The sequence below is a fragment of the Orbicella franksi genome, chromosome 12 (genome assembly GCF_964199315.1).
Source record: "Orbicella franksi chromosome 12, jaOrbFran1.1, whole genome shotgun sequence".
Classification (NCBI taxonomy): Eukaryota; Metazoa; Cnidaria; class Anthozoa; order Scleractinia; family Merulinidae; genus Orbicella; species Orbicella franksi.
This window is the reverse complement of record NC_138156.1, coordinates 25,390,158-25,404,978: the sequence shown is the minus strand read 5'-3', so window position 1 is coordinate 25,404,978 and position 14,821 is coordinate 25,390,158. Positions and strand designations below refer to the sequence as shown.

The 14,821-nt window shown below is 37.9% G+C and overlaps 2 protein-coding genes across 4 annotated transcripts in view; one reads left to right on the top strand and one right to left on the bottom strand.

Moving 5' to 3' along the window:
* LOC145464280 (uncharacterized) overlaps nt 1-14,821 on the top strand; it is a 212,611-nt gene that overhangs the window by 28,555 nt on the left and 169,235 nt on the right. The window lies entirely within an intron of this gene.
* LOC145464296 (serine/threonine/tyrosine-interacting-like protein 1) lies at nt 1,250-14,460 on the bottom strand. The gene is made up of 10 exons (XM_081448143.1): nt 14,270-14,460; nt 12,180-12,228; nt 10,073-10,134; nt 8,935-9,034; nt 7,873-7,944; nt 7,067-7,134; nt 4,740-4,885; nt 3,517-3,644; nt 2,915-3,030; nt 1,250-2,048 (listed from the first exon to the last, which is right to left on the bottom strand). Exons 1-10 carry the CDS (start codon nt 14,327-14,329, stop codon nt 1,917-1,919), a joined length of 933 nt encoding a protein of 310 aa, XP_081304269.1. The 5' UTR covers nt 14,330-14,460; the 3' UTR covers nt 1,250-1,916.

Below are 14,821 nucleotides of genomic sequence, written 5' to 3'. Positions count from 1 at the left end.
TCACTCTCATATGTATAATGTACTTGATCATACCTCTAATCTTTTAATATCGAGACCTACGGGAAGCAGCTAAAAACAGACATAACCTTGTCAACATTTCTTGTACTTGCTCTGTTTGGCGAAACAATTTCCATACCTATCATGCCACAGAGAAAGAAACCAGATAATCTAACATTCACCAAGCAATCCAGGCAGCCACTGAAAAACCAACAAACAACCAGCACAAAGTAAACTACATGACAGTGACATCTGACCTATCCTAAGTTGTTAAAAAATGTTAAATGTTAAATGCTTATAGTGGTCGATGCACTTAGCTACAACTAGCTAGTTTTCAGGCATGCCACTTAAACTGAAAGAAAAACTTTTTGCAAATTAACATAACAGGCTTAAAAATACCAACTGGCGGGAGGCAGACAAGTTGGCTATCAACAAGCGTGATCAAGGAGTTGAACTGGAGTCTACCAAGAAACAACTCCAGCTTAGTGGTCAGAGCAGGACCTAAACTCGTGACCTTCGGATTTTATGCACGAATTCTTCTTATGAACAGGGGTTCCCTTCATACAAGAGGTCTAACTACTGTTTTGTCGCTGTCAGATACTAGAACCAAGAACAGTAGTCTGCTTGTGATGTATCCGGCAAATGTGTCCCCATCAGTCAGTAGCTTAATTTTCCTCAAAGTACAATTACTAAAAGTATAATTATCTCAGAGTATTCTTTTTGTTGTCATCTTAAAGCTTAAGTTGAAAAGGGGTTGCGAAAAGATACACAGAAAGTTTGGACACTGGGACTTTTCCACGAAGGACATTTCTCTCCCCTTTCTTCACAAAATGCTAATTGCAAAGGTTTTCCAAAATTCGCCTGGCTGGTTTAGAGCGCGTGTTTCCTTCCTTTATTTTGTTTGACTTCTCAAACAATTCAGTCTGATGCCTCGCATTGTTGTGAATGCATACACTGCTTTTTAATCTGGGGCATTGCTGATGATGAAATGTGACAGTGCTAGATCTAGTAGCTTTTTCTCACGATTATTTTTTGCGATTTTGGCGAAACAATAGAATCGTGACGTCTTCACTTCTTCCAAAACTGGCAAACTACCGGACTGTTCAGTAACACACCAGAACTTGACGTTTCATATGCTAGTCTACATACATTTTCAAAAGTGACCGTTCCTCTTTGAATCGGTGACATGCTCTTTCACCCCTAACAGGTACTTGCAATTCCAAAACAACGCATTTTTGGCACAAAACCCCTTAAAGTGCCGCAAAAGCTCTCGCTGTGGACCTTTTGAGGCTAAACATCCTAAGAAGTACTAAAACTGCTTTTTTTAACCCCTAACAAGGTGACGAGCACCGTCGTCCTTTTCATATGAGACTTCCCAACTCTGGGGCCGCATCCGCGCTTATAGTGAAGAAAAACCCGTCCAGGACCGTTGTTTGGAATCCGCACACAGAAGGTGCCAGTGAGTGACGGACCCGTAATCCGGAGAGAAGGTGAAGTGAGTGGCGAGGGGTTTCCGGTACGGCAGTCGGGCACATACTCCTATCAAGCTGAGAAGTAGGAAGAAATGAGGGAAAAAAACAATGATCAAGTAAGTAGGCGTTAGAAATTAATCTTTATATTTTTTACAAAGTGGATGAGAACATCTTCCTATCTAAACGTAAAGAACACACGTTTTGTCTTTCAACAAAAAAAATTCAGACCGCGCAATGTACACTCAGAACGAACGCAAACCTGAACAGATTGAACAAGAAGATTTCACTTCAAAGAGTAATTCATCACTGAATGCATAAGACCAATAAATTATATTTACACGGCACTAAAACATTATGAAGTGTCAACCATTTTTAAAAAAGAGACCCTAATTTTGGCTGAAAAGTTAAACGTTTTGTAAGTAAGTTAATTTTTTTTTCCATTGCTTGCTAATATTCTGGTTCACTGATGTCAGTGACAATAGAACCAAACATCTTTTCTTCCCAGCGAGACAACTGCTCAATGAAGCCTCTTGTTGGTTGCATGTTTTCTCTGCATTTCTTCACGTGGTTGTACGCATCCTGAAACAAAAACAAACCTTCGTAAGTGTAGTTATTCCGGGGGGGTACTCCCTTATATGGCCTATATAGGTCTGTGCGGCCCTAAAGGATATGGTTTTCATCCATTTTGGTCACAGATAGCTAGGGCATCGATTTTGGCCATTTTGGTCATAAATAGGATATCATTTTCGCACTCTAGTCTTAAATTGGATATGTTTTTTTTAGAAGAAGCTACATTTTCATCATTATCAATAAAACCATTGGTCTGAAATAGCGAATTTTGGTCATAAATAGGCCTAGGGTAAGGACTTTGGGAAGCAGGCCGCAAACTCCCCACAAAATTTTTCTGGGAGTTACCCCCCGGGTCCCGGGGATATATTAGACCACTAACCTCACAGAGAGGAGAAAAATGCAAACAAAAGAAATCGCCATACGGAAATAAAGGAACGGGACGGGACGGGATCGGGGTGGGGTGCAGGGAGAGAGCACTTTTACTTTCCACTCCCCTTTTTCTGCTTTTCTCTCAGAGGAGCTCCAAGACAGTAAAGAAATTGCTGACGAATTATTGGCAAGAAGTGACATACACTCCATCCAACATGTAACGGTGATCCCGGCCAACTAGTATAAAGTACAAGTACTTTACACTTTACTTTGCCATTCTTCAGCCACAAGTTTACCATTTTCACATCACTTGCTATTTTTTTCCTGGGGACCTTGAACCCAGGTATTACCTATACTGCCACGCTGACGAGGCCTAACAAGGCTAAATAGTTGTGGATAGGTGTTTTTGATCTACAAACAGTTTTCATGATTCACAAGTAAGGTTACACAAAGGAGTTAAATTTAATTGAAGGGCATATAACTATTGTTTGAAAAAGCAAGATCACCTTCAGAGAGACTTTTTTGTTCCACATGTAATAAGCCATCGCTACAGCCACACTGCGACTAATACCCAATGTTGAACTCAACAGAACTGTTCGGCCATCTTTAGTTTGATGATCATCTGAAAGGCAAATGCAAGCAAAGAATTAATCTTGATTGGAATAGCAGGCTGGCAAAAGATTGTCTCCTTTGTCACATTGTATATATGTGGGTCGTCACATGATGCTTCTACCCACAAAGTGCAGTCAAGAGTAGGAGACGGGAGAATTTAATAATACAACCACATTTATGTTGCTTGGAAAAAAATGATGGCATATGCATAAAGCTTGAATTTATGTTCCAAGCATAACATATATCAGACAGAAAACGAACACATTCCAGCTGTAGAAATTATGAGATGCAAGTGGAATTGGATCGGCTACACATTACAGAAGTCAGCATTTGACAGCCCCTACAGGTGCTGGAATGGAACCCACAGACTAAAAGGAACAACTTTGTGAAGGTCATCAGTGGAGGAGCTGAAAAAGCTAACATTATTAACTGCTCAAAACAGAATCTGTTGGGAATGTGTGGATGATAGCCTTTCTTCCACATTCTGTTTTCTTACCAATGAAATGAATAATGTCAGACAGGTGTGAGTAAAGATCTTCTCCACCATTGTCGTCTATTGGTATTGTCAGAACTTGCTTGACTCTCTTCTCATCTTTACCCAGTGGCACACCCTCTGCAGCAAATCTGCACCCAAATATTAAACCAATATTACAAAACTAGGTTTCAAAATGTAGCGAAATTATGACTAAAACACACCTTAGCTGGGTTGGTTCCCAAAAAATACTACCTGTATACAAGAGGGTCATACAGGGGTATTCTCATGATGTGTGATTTCCATGAAACACGAATTTAAGAAATTATTCTTCGTGATCTGTGACCTGAAGATTTGGGTGACCCGTGAAGAACTTGAATTACTAATCAATATTCATGATTTCACCACTCTATTCTTGGTGATTTTGAGTCCTCCAAATGGTTAGAGTCCTCTATCAAAAAGGACTCAAAAGTGATTTAGGTGTGTGATTTACATATGGAGCCTTAATACTTAGCAGGGTTTCCAACATTACCTGGTGCCCGATGCAAGTCAGATCACCGGGTACTTCATGCACTTGCACCGGGTACCTATTGTCAGGAAGTTTATAAATACGCATTTTTATTTCACCAACATAATCACGATCTTCTCTTTCTTAGGCAGCTATTATAGGTATCTTTCAAACTTCAAAAACAAGAGCAATATTATTTTGGCGGGTGTTGCGTACATGTATTAGATTTGTCCAATAATTTGTCAGCATGTGCACATTTTCCATTGAAGCCTTTTATAACTGAACTTCCAAAGAGACTCATCTTGCAAACAGCTCCAAAAAAAATCACTTTTTTGTGCTACAAATGCACCAGAATGTGCCTCAACGCACACAGATTTTCAAAATTTTCCAGGCCCAGCACCCTGTCTTCCTAATGCAGGAGTGGGTAACCCAATTATGGATATAATTTCCCCACGTGGCTGCCCATTACTGTGACCCAGTTGTGCTACGCCTACTTTCCGATTTCCTCCTGCTACTCAATTTGAAAATCTTGTACTTAGACTTTAATTCATGATTTTGCTTTCTTCAAACACTCTTTCTGCCATATGAGCATGCAGGTTATTAAAAAGAGAACTTTACTTGCTTTTTTTTCATGAATCTTCAGGAAAATGAAATTTTGACATCCATGATCTGTGATTCACTATGTTTTCCGCTCGTGAACTGTGCCAGAGTCAGTACAACCCTCATACAAGGCACTTACATTGTGTCATTTTGTTTTCCAACTATCACATTTGCCTTGACTTTGAGATCCTTGATTACTCTCACTGCCTGAGACTGTAGGAATGTTGCCACATACAAGAAACCAGGTATAATCTCCACTGGATAAGTGTTGATGACATCTAGTTCCTGTTAATAAATTGATGTAATGGCAATATGATAATAATTATTACTAACTGTTAACTTATGATCTTTTGGATGGAAGACAGGGTTTGGATTGCCCCTTCAGAAAACATACTCCAGGCTTAATTATCATTCCTCATACAAAATCTGGATCATGTGTACTATTAAAGCATCCTCAGACGAGTTTCAATCAATACGCTTGATCAATACCCTAGATTGACACCCCATCGATACTCAATCAACACCTCAGCTGACACTTTATCAACACTTGATTGACATCTCGGTCAACAGTCAGTTAAGGACTGACTAATTTTTGCTAGCAAGCCATCGAGTATTGATCAATGCATATCAGTCGGCTGACAATCAGCCAACTATCAACCGACTGTTACTTGAGTGTCGACGGAGACATTGATAGAGTGTCAACTGAGTAAGGGAAGCATGGCAACAGAACAGCATGTAAATGGAAAATTTACTTTTTTATTCTTTTCAAGTGACCTCAGTCTCTCAGTACGTATATGTAGTGGCCGCCATATTTTTGAAAACAAGAGTGGCATTCCTATAACACCATATAATGAATGCATGAGTGATGCAAGCAAATAGCCAAATGTTCGCAGGAGTTTTGATTTGAAGGTCACGTATCAATTACCCTGGGTGAGAGGTTTTACTTACAAAGTTTCCGGTGTCGGTCATGTCTCTATTGGGCAATTCCAGAAAATATCCATACCCAACCACGGACAGCTTCCATGTTTTAACCCCCCCTTGCCTTTGGAAATTCCAGAATGCGTTACCCCCCCCCCCCCCCCATGCCCTCAGAATTCCATAATCGTCAAACCCCCTACCCTTTGGAATTCCGCTTTTTTTTGGAAGTACATTTTCGACTTGGCAACCTCTATATGAACAAACGAACATGAATTTATGCCTCCTTAAGGCTGTGATCTTATTAGCAGCAAGAAAAACCTACCGCGTATGGACAGGCTGTGCAAACTCCTTTTTAAGTCCGAATTTGGCTATAAAAATAAAAACCACTTGCGATAATTTTCCTCCTCTTTGTTTTCTTGTGTTGTTTTGACGTTTTCAAAGCAAAATAGCTCAAATTCAGAATGTTAAAATCTTTCAGCAGTCAAAAATACCATCGAGTCTGACAGTCCAAATGCTTAATAATCTGGCAGGCATTCCCTGGAAGCGAGGGACTGGTGCGAGTTTTTTGATGTTCATTGGATGGGAGATGGGAGCAAAGAGAAAGTAAGATATATTTTCAGATTTTATTCATCTGACAAGAAATTCATCAAGGTAAATGTGAAACCCACATTTTACTGTTCACTTCTATAAGTAATGAGCCTAAACATGTGTCTGATCAATCGATGCTTGTCTTCTGCTTCCACGGTCATACGTTCATGGTCTATTTACGAACTACAAAAGTCCACAACAATAGCGTTTTCAAGGAACTCACTCTACTCCTTCTACTCCAGAAATCCCACCTGTGAAATCCCCCCATGCCTTCAGATTTCTAATCATAAATACCCCCCTATTCCTTCGGAATTCCAGTTCAAAGAACCCCCTCCCCTTCGGAAATCCTAAAAGCCGTCCATGATATAGGTATAGATATTTTCTGGAATCGCCCATTGTGACCCACGCAAAAAAATTCGCTGCTTGTGCCAGTGGCCTTGGGCTGCCAAAGTGAAGCGTGAAGTGGGGTTCTATAAAATTTTAGACAAATTGAGACTTGGAAGTGACTTTGTATGATATTGGTTTAGACAGTAAATGTTAGACTATAATAGTGAAAACGTTCCTACATGGAAAATAGCTAGTCTGGGATAGGGTAGGGGGTTTTGGTGTCTAGTCTAAAATAGGGTCACAAAATCAAGCTGATGATGGTCTAGTATAGGGTGAGGGTTTCAGTATCTCAGCAGCACCCCCCCACATGGACCCAAACCATTCACAGAGTACCCCTCTTGGGAATCTACATTGTAAAATGAGATCATATGGGATGACATACATTAAAATGCATAGGAGATCTCTTTATTAGTTAATTCACCACAGTCAATATTATACTCTTTACTGTAACATAAACAAAACATCATCTTATTAATCATCTTATTAATTAAAACATTTTTGGAAATAATTCATTGGTGAGGAGATGCATGGAGGCCATGAAAAGAATCTAATTTGAATAGTGCACAAACTTACCCTAGGCATGTAAATGATCTTCTGAGTACGAAGAAATGGGTACAATGCTGAAAATTCCTCATATCCACCTGAAAATAGAGAAATATAAAACTGTTTCTCTATGCCATAAAGCTCTAAACTAGCCTGCAGGCTGCAGGCTAAAGTTTGAGGAACACACATGAGAGTGGAGAGGTTTCTGACACCTCTTCACCAGACCCCTCCCTGCTAGACAACTTTGCTTGCAGACTCACCCTTCACCACTCACATGTGCAGACTCAGAGCTGAGCCTGCTTGTGGGCTAGCTTAAAACCTGAGGATCAAATCCAAGTGTGTAACCCTATAAGACTTCATTAAAGTCCTTTATCTAGACTTTGAGATAGAAAGAAATGCACAAAATTGAGAAAACAAAGAGTTGTAACAAAGGATCTGAGATTCTGAGATCAGAAAAATGGATTTATTTGACATCAAACTAAGCCTAGGAGTATCGATCTGTCTAATATTAATTGAGTGGTAGCAGCCCAATTCTACCACAAGTCACCATTGAGAGCTAATCGACTACACTAAAATTGTTTGAATTATCCCATAAATTGAGATGTTCAACATGCAAAGTCCACAATCTTCCTCATTCATTTGAGGTCAGTAATTATCATTTATTTGTCATTAATTTGTTCTGCTAATAACCGGAAACATTGCCAGCTTCACAGTTAAACGGTCTTTCAGCTGTCTACATGGCATGTTGAAAGATGGCATGTTGAAAGATGGTTGAAAGATGTCTTCTATGCCATAACACTGAAAGCAGGTGAAAGTATACAGTTCCAAAAAGATACCTTTGACAACTTTTACAGGATTCTTGCTTCCCATTTCCCACATCAGCTTGGCACAAGACAAAGCAGTGCTGTCTGAAAAATAATTTATGTCTTATTATAATCACGATATCAAACTTAACTCAATATTAAGATAACATGACTCAGAATAAGCAGGGAAAGCATTATTAAAAGTTACCGTTGCTTGCATCTAAGCATGAACAAGTCAAAACATGCTCTAATTGGGTGTCAAACATGGCATGATTTGTCATCAAACATTTGAAGTTTAGCAGACCGTAACACAAACTTTCACACTCAAAATGTTTAAAATCAGTTGTCAATGTCCTTCGGGGATATATACTAAAAGACTCTGAAAGTCTTGCTCCCGCCAACATTTCATGGTAACCATTAATTATACTAGAAGTAAAACCACATTCGCGAAAGTCGTATGCATACTGACACAGGTCAGGGTCAATTTCTCTGAAGAAGTCTTCAATGTCCAATCTTTCTGCCATTTCGTGTGCTGAACTTTAAGTGCGAAAGTTCATGCCATGGTCTGCTGAACTTCGAATGTTTGATGGCCAATCATGCCTCGTTTGACACCCTGTTAGAGTATGTTTCAGCGTCATGTGTTCACGCTTAGATGCAGGCGACGATATCACTTGAGACAATTGATTTGAACTAAAGTTTTTTATAAGTACAGTCATTAACTACCTGAATAATTCGGGTGTACATATTCAAATTTAGTTGCCAGCAAAAGTATTTCAGTAAAAGGCATGAAAAGTTAGTCACTAGTGATAAAAATTTGGTTGCATTGGCGACCCCAGCGGTCGCAACATCGAACTCTGTTTTTAGTTATTAATATTGATAAACCCCAATATAAATATCACAAGTCCCTTTGAAGGTCCCGGTAAAACTTATTTTAATGATACCTTGTTTTTAACTAAATAAATGCAAATAACAAAAATTATTACTATTATGCTAACAAGTCATGTTGATTTCTTGGAATGTTAATTTCTTGGAATGTTATTTTTTGCCACCGTTGATCAATTTTGATTACAACACCCATAAACTGAAAGAACTCACTTTTGTCTTTAAGTGAACCAGTGTTACTGTCGTAAACCACAACATGTTCCTTGGTCTGCAACTCAGCATCGTGAGGAACGGTGAAAGCACCGATATCATTCTTAAGAGAAACAAGAAATTTAAAACTAGTTATTATAATTTTTGGTGAACGTAAATTAAAGCTGGTGCATTAAATATTAAAATAACATCTCATGCTTCTTTTTTTTAATAATTAATGTGTGGTTCTAGCAAATATCCACATCCATCCCATGAAGGATCACTGGAAATTCTGAAGCAGTGGAGGGTTGCAAAACCCAAATTTTGTTTAGAAGGGACCATAACCATGCTAAATTGGAAGTTTTGGTCTTTGAAGATCAAAACAAAAAACCTTCCATACATGATCATGAGGAAGGTGTGGGTATATTCTACAACCACACAATGCATCACTATATGGCAAGCTAAACATGTAATTTCAAACATTATTATCATTATCATTTAATTGTATATTTTCTAAGTTTTGAATTCATTTTATTAGTCATCCATTACTTACTAACTACAGACTTTTTTATGGTGACATCACAACTGCACAAAGACCTCCGGAAATTGCACTTAAGACTGCATGCACCAGAGATGATAGAGATTAAAGGAGTAATACAAAATTTGGTCTAAATTAGTTGTGCGTGTGACAACTAGTTTGAATAATATTCTCACTTTTTCAAGCAAACAACATTATTTATAGTAATTATAGTCATCTGAAAAACATTTGATTTTTTTAATTATCCATCGTTTAACGTTCAGCTACTGCCAGTAGTAATCTGATTTATCCCCATCGGCTCATACCAAAAAGTGGCCCCCTTCTGATAAGTCAGATACATGTACCAATGAAAGTAATTGCCGGTATGAATCAAATGAGTCTAGCTTGTGTTACTGTGAGTCACATCTCTTGAATTATTATGTCTATTGTTATTCATTGTCAAAGTGCTGTAACACAAAAATTGTGAGGTTAAATGAAAAAAAGAAATAAGCACCATATCCCTAATTTGCAGTGTGTAACAATGCCTTTCTAAATTATAAACAACCTGTTTCCTAATGAGCTACCAAAAATAAATTAGCACCCAAAATGAATTCAGTTATCACTGTGTGCCTTTATTCAACTAACCCTTGGGGCAAATTTTGCTGTTATAATGTGGCTTTCATTGTAGTCATGACGTTGTCTTGTATCTGCAAAACACAATCAATTAGAGTGTCACTAATTTCATTTTGTGCCTTGTGAGGAATGAGCCAGGGGGGGAACTCCCCTATGAAAAGGTCGTTGATCACAGCTTGTCGTTTCACTCAGTATAGGGGTACAAATCAAGGGTTCTGGTCTCACTTAGGGCATTCAGGACGAAATGCCACTATTTTTAACTGTCAAAGTATTTTTTAGGGTGCACTCAAAGAAATAAATGATAAAAATGCTCTTATTTCAAAAGGGTCAAATAAAGTTCAAGCCAAGCCCAGATTGATATCCTTTACATGTTTAGTTCAAACTTTCTGATGAGCATCCCTGACCTTTTCATATGGGAGTCTGTAACCCTTTAATACAACTTCACCAGAAAATTGTTGTGCCTTTTTAACACACTTTCCTACAGTACACACATTGCAACAGCCCTTTCAATAATTTTCTTGGATTAAAGTAGCTAGCCCTTTAGAAATCTAAAAAGAATCATATGTTAGATACACCTGTTTGAAATGATTTTAATGGCCCTTTTAAGGACGTTCACGCAAAACTTTTCCGGTTGAGAACATTTTTTAAAATTTTTACTGCAGTCAGATAATGAGTTACTTGTGTCAGAAACACAAAAAAAATTGGGAGTCACCGACTTCGTTTCAAAGATAAAGCATTCTGAAAAATTGGTGCACGTAATTTAGCATAGTCTAAATGGGTTTAAAGTCAAAAATATCGAAGGTGAGTCGATGGAGGAAAACGGTCATATGATTTTGTAGCAGTCAGTTACCAACATTTTCAAAAAACTTAACCCTTCACAAGGCATTTGAAACCATCACACAGATAAACTGAGAACTAAAAAAAAAACAGAATTTGATTGTGCATTTTGCAAAAAATTCAAACTTCTAGTTGATAGATTTTCTTCATTTTTTCGCTACACGTAGAAAATCAGTAGAGAAAATGATCCATCAAAAGAAAAATAGGGGTCACCAAACATCCAAGATCGTTAAATCCAGGTAAAGCTATAGCAATGGCCATCTGCCCTATCATTGTTCATTTTATTACTTAGCGCACACACTCATAAATGATGTGGCATGTGAATTTGCATGCGCAGAAACAATTAGTGCAAACGTCGTTAAACACCCAAGTGGTACTTTTTCCCCATCATAATTTTGAATCTATACTTTAGCTTATAATTAGCTCAAATTCCTACCCTTGAACTTTTATTACTTAAAGGTTTCACTATTTAAAGATGGCACACATGATGATTATATGTTCCTCTCCTTAATTCCTGATAAAAATAAAATTGATCTTCCAATTCAAATACGCCTTGATTATTATACGGAAAGGTATTCTTCAGGTGAATCTAAACATTCTGATTGGTTGTTTCCCGGTTGGGATTTTGCCATACAGACCATTTCAGTGGAAACCGTCATAAGCCCTTTTCTCTTGTATGGTCTGTAATGCCACGACCTCAAGCCAGTAAATTCCCCAGTACTATCCTCCCACTCAGTTAGTAATAGGTTAGTATTTTTGCAACTCAGATCTGTTATGTTGGACTTGAAACTTCAAAGTAGTCAGTGTTTCTGTTGCTGTTGTTATTGCATAGGCTAACGCTCATCACTTTGCCCCCAAAATAGCAAACGTTTGTCAAAAACGTTTGTCAAATCAGTTCAAATCTTATCGCTTTCCAGCAAAATTTGCCCAGAAAATTCTCACAAAATCTGTCGTTTTTTACAATTGTTTTTCAGGGAAATTTGCCCAGAAATTCCCTACACATTCTTATCCATCTTTCAACAATTTTTTTTCACAGAGATTTTATGACTATGTACAAATATAGCACACAATACCGGTAATAAAATGTTGGAATCATTTCTGATAAGCTCAGAGCCACTTAGCACATCATTTTTTAAAATTAATAATTGAAACATGGAGTGGATCAAAAAAGTAATTAATAACGTGCAATCAATTAACTCTCACTGTATGATATTCTATGTATTAAGCAAAATAAAATGGTTGTTGTTGTTGTTGTTGTTGTTGTTGTTGTTGTTAAACATACCCAAAAGAAGCAAATAATTGGGATCACTCAGCCTTGGGTACTGCCCAACCTAGGAAGATGATAAAAACAACACTAATTCAACTGAACTTTATTTATTTCAACCTGTCCATTATTTGCAAGTGGTTTTCCACACCAGGTTCAAACATTTGCTGGGTCCACATGCAAGGCCAAGTTTTGCAAAATAAAACCAGTTTTTGAGTTATTTTTTTGTGAAAAAAACCTCTTAGTCGGCGCGTCAGGTATGTTAAGGGTCAATGGATGAGTGAGAGATGTATGCATGTCACACCAATCAGATTGGACCTACTATAAACAGCTAATCAAGTTTCTTGTTGTAAAGGTAAATGGTATGTGAGAAGATTTGATCCCGATAGAGTTCAGAACGGCCATATTTATTCTTCTATAAAAGAGGAGGAAGTATTCATATATTGTGTTTACTTCGACATTTTCTGTGGGTTAGGCTGAGGATTTTAGTAAAATGAACAAGATGAACCTTGACGTTTGAAACAGTTCGAGAGTTAGTAGTATGCAAATGCAACGAGATATTTTTATTTTTAGTTACAAAGGTAACTTGATACTTTTGTTTTTCATGAGGAGTTAATTCAATTAGAGGTCACAAATCATCGCTTCTAGTTCTTAGGACATGTTTTAGAGGGGACAAGACTTTAGATTTGAAACAGTTCTAATGTTTACAATAGTAAGTGCAGGTAACGATTGTTTTGTTCTTGTTGCATGCAAATATAGCGAGATATTTTTGTTTTTTAGTTACAAAGTGTAATTTGACACTCTTATTTTTCACAAGGGAGTAAATTCAATTAGACCGGACGAATCGTCACCACTCTTTCCCACGAGATGTTTGCTATCTTTAGTAACAAATGGTAACTTAAAACTTTTGTTTTTTATATGGAGTAAATTCAATTAGAGCTGACAAGTTATTGGCTATTGTTTCCAGGATATTAAACAAAAAAGAAGCTTTCATTTCTGGACGGTTTTTACGTCTCTGCAGTAGCAGTTTAATAGTTTTATTTGATGACATTCATTTCAGTCCAATATTTTTAAAGGTAAAAAGTATGAAAACTGTTCAAATGTTCTTTGATGACTGCGTGGCACCAAGTTAGAGTGCAATTTAATTAAATCAGACTTTCACATGTCAAAGGTTTTTTTCTCTTTCTTTCTATTTTCGGTGAAGTTGTGTTGTGTAAAAAGGTAAACTTACAATTCGTATAAAATGCGAAAGTTTCTAAATTAACTTGAGTATTTTTGAACAAAAATTCCTCTTGGGGGTTGGAAGGGTTATGTTATCAGTGAGTGAGGGAGTTATGCATGTGTGCGTGTCACACCAATCACAGTGCGGGTTGTATCAAAGAATGAATCAAATTGCCTGTTAGAAAACAAGATGGTATCTACATTAATCTGGAGACGTATCAGATTACTGTAGTTTGTTCAGTCAAACATTTTATGGCTTACTATTTAGCTATCTTACCATGACCGATGTAACATCGCAACCACAAAAACTTGTCAAATTAACCAAATCATTACTGTACCATGAATGCTCCTATCTCCGACACTTCACACAAAAAAATAACTCTTGCACGCCTTGCATGCCTATGTTTTCTCATGTTCCCAACCCCTTTTCATTCATACAACCCTTTTCCGTCCACTGAAAGGGCTAAAGGAGATGAATCAGAGTGGATACAAGACTCAAAAATAAAATTGAATGGCCCCTAGCTAAGCTTAGCTTCACCAGCAGTGTTGTAAATACACTTTGAACAAGCTTTAGCCTTGATCATTATTATCAACAAGCTGCCTATCATGAAATAAAGAAGTTGCCAGATGATGGAGGTGGCAATATATATCATACTACAGTAAAGAGATTCATGAGGCAACGACTGTAGTAATATCGTTCAGGCCCCAGTTATTCGAAAGGTGGGTAAAGCTATCCACTGGATAAATCACTATCCAGCGGATAGTGTGGTTTTTTTTGTCAACACTTATCCATTGGATAGTGATTTATTCAGTGGATAGCGTTAGCAACCTTTCGAACAACTGGGGCCCGAGCTTTAAAACTCAGAGAAAACTGTCAAATTTCTTACCTGATTGAGAATATTATACACCTCTGTGCACTCAGATAGAGTAGTCCCTGATGACGACATCTGTTTTCCGGGGAGAAGCGGCTGTGACACAGGTTATTTTCTACCGAAATGCTTGTGAACAAATTAGGTTCAAGCTTTGCACTTCAAAACAGTAACTGTTAAAGGAAGTCGACTTTCACCGCCGCCATGTTTGTTTTCGTTCTCGTGCGTCTCGTTGCTATTGGTCGCCAGTCAATCGGTTGCGGTTCCTATGCGTCAACCAGGGGAGGGGTAGGGAGTGGGTTCGGGACTGGTTCCTCAGCACTTCATTTTGGGCTGGAAACCGAAGAGACCTATTTCCACTCGAACCGGATCATAATAAGGCTTTCCAATTTTTGCGCAATTTTCTTAAGGCATACATGCCCCCAGTTGCCCCTTGATAGGAAACTTGTGGCTGCGGATGAGAATTTACTTTGGAGGGAAGAGTGAGGGACGAGGGTGATATTGCACCTGTGAACTGTTTCCAGTGTTTCAGCCAAGAGTTGATTGGGAAACCACAATTAGTTCGAATTT

What these genes read in the sequence shown, in the direction of transcription:
- LOC145464296 (XM_081448143.1), bottom strand. Translation starts at nt 14,329, where the DNA reads ATGTCGTCATCAGGGACTACTCTATCTGAGTGCACAGAGGTGTATAAT. An exon ending in TGTATAATATTCTCAATCAG is followed by an intron (nt 12,229 to 14,269) that starts GTAAGAAATTTG and finishes TCATCTTCCTAG; the next exon opens with GTTGGGCAGTACCCAAGGCT. An exon ending in TGGTTCACTTAAAGACAAAA is followed by an intron (nt 7,945 to 8,934) that starts GTGAGTTCTTTC and finishes ATTATTTTTCAG; the next exon opens with ACAGCACTGCTTTGTCTTGT.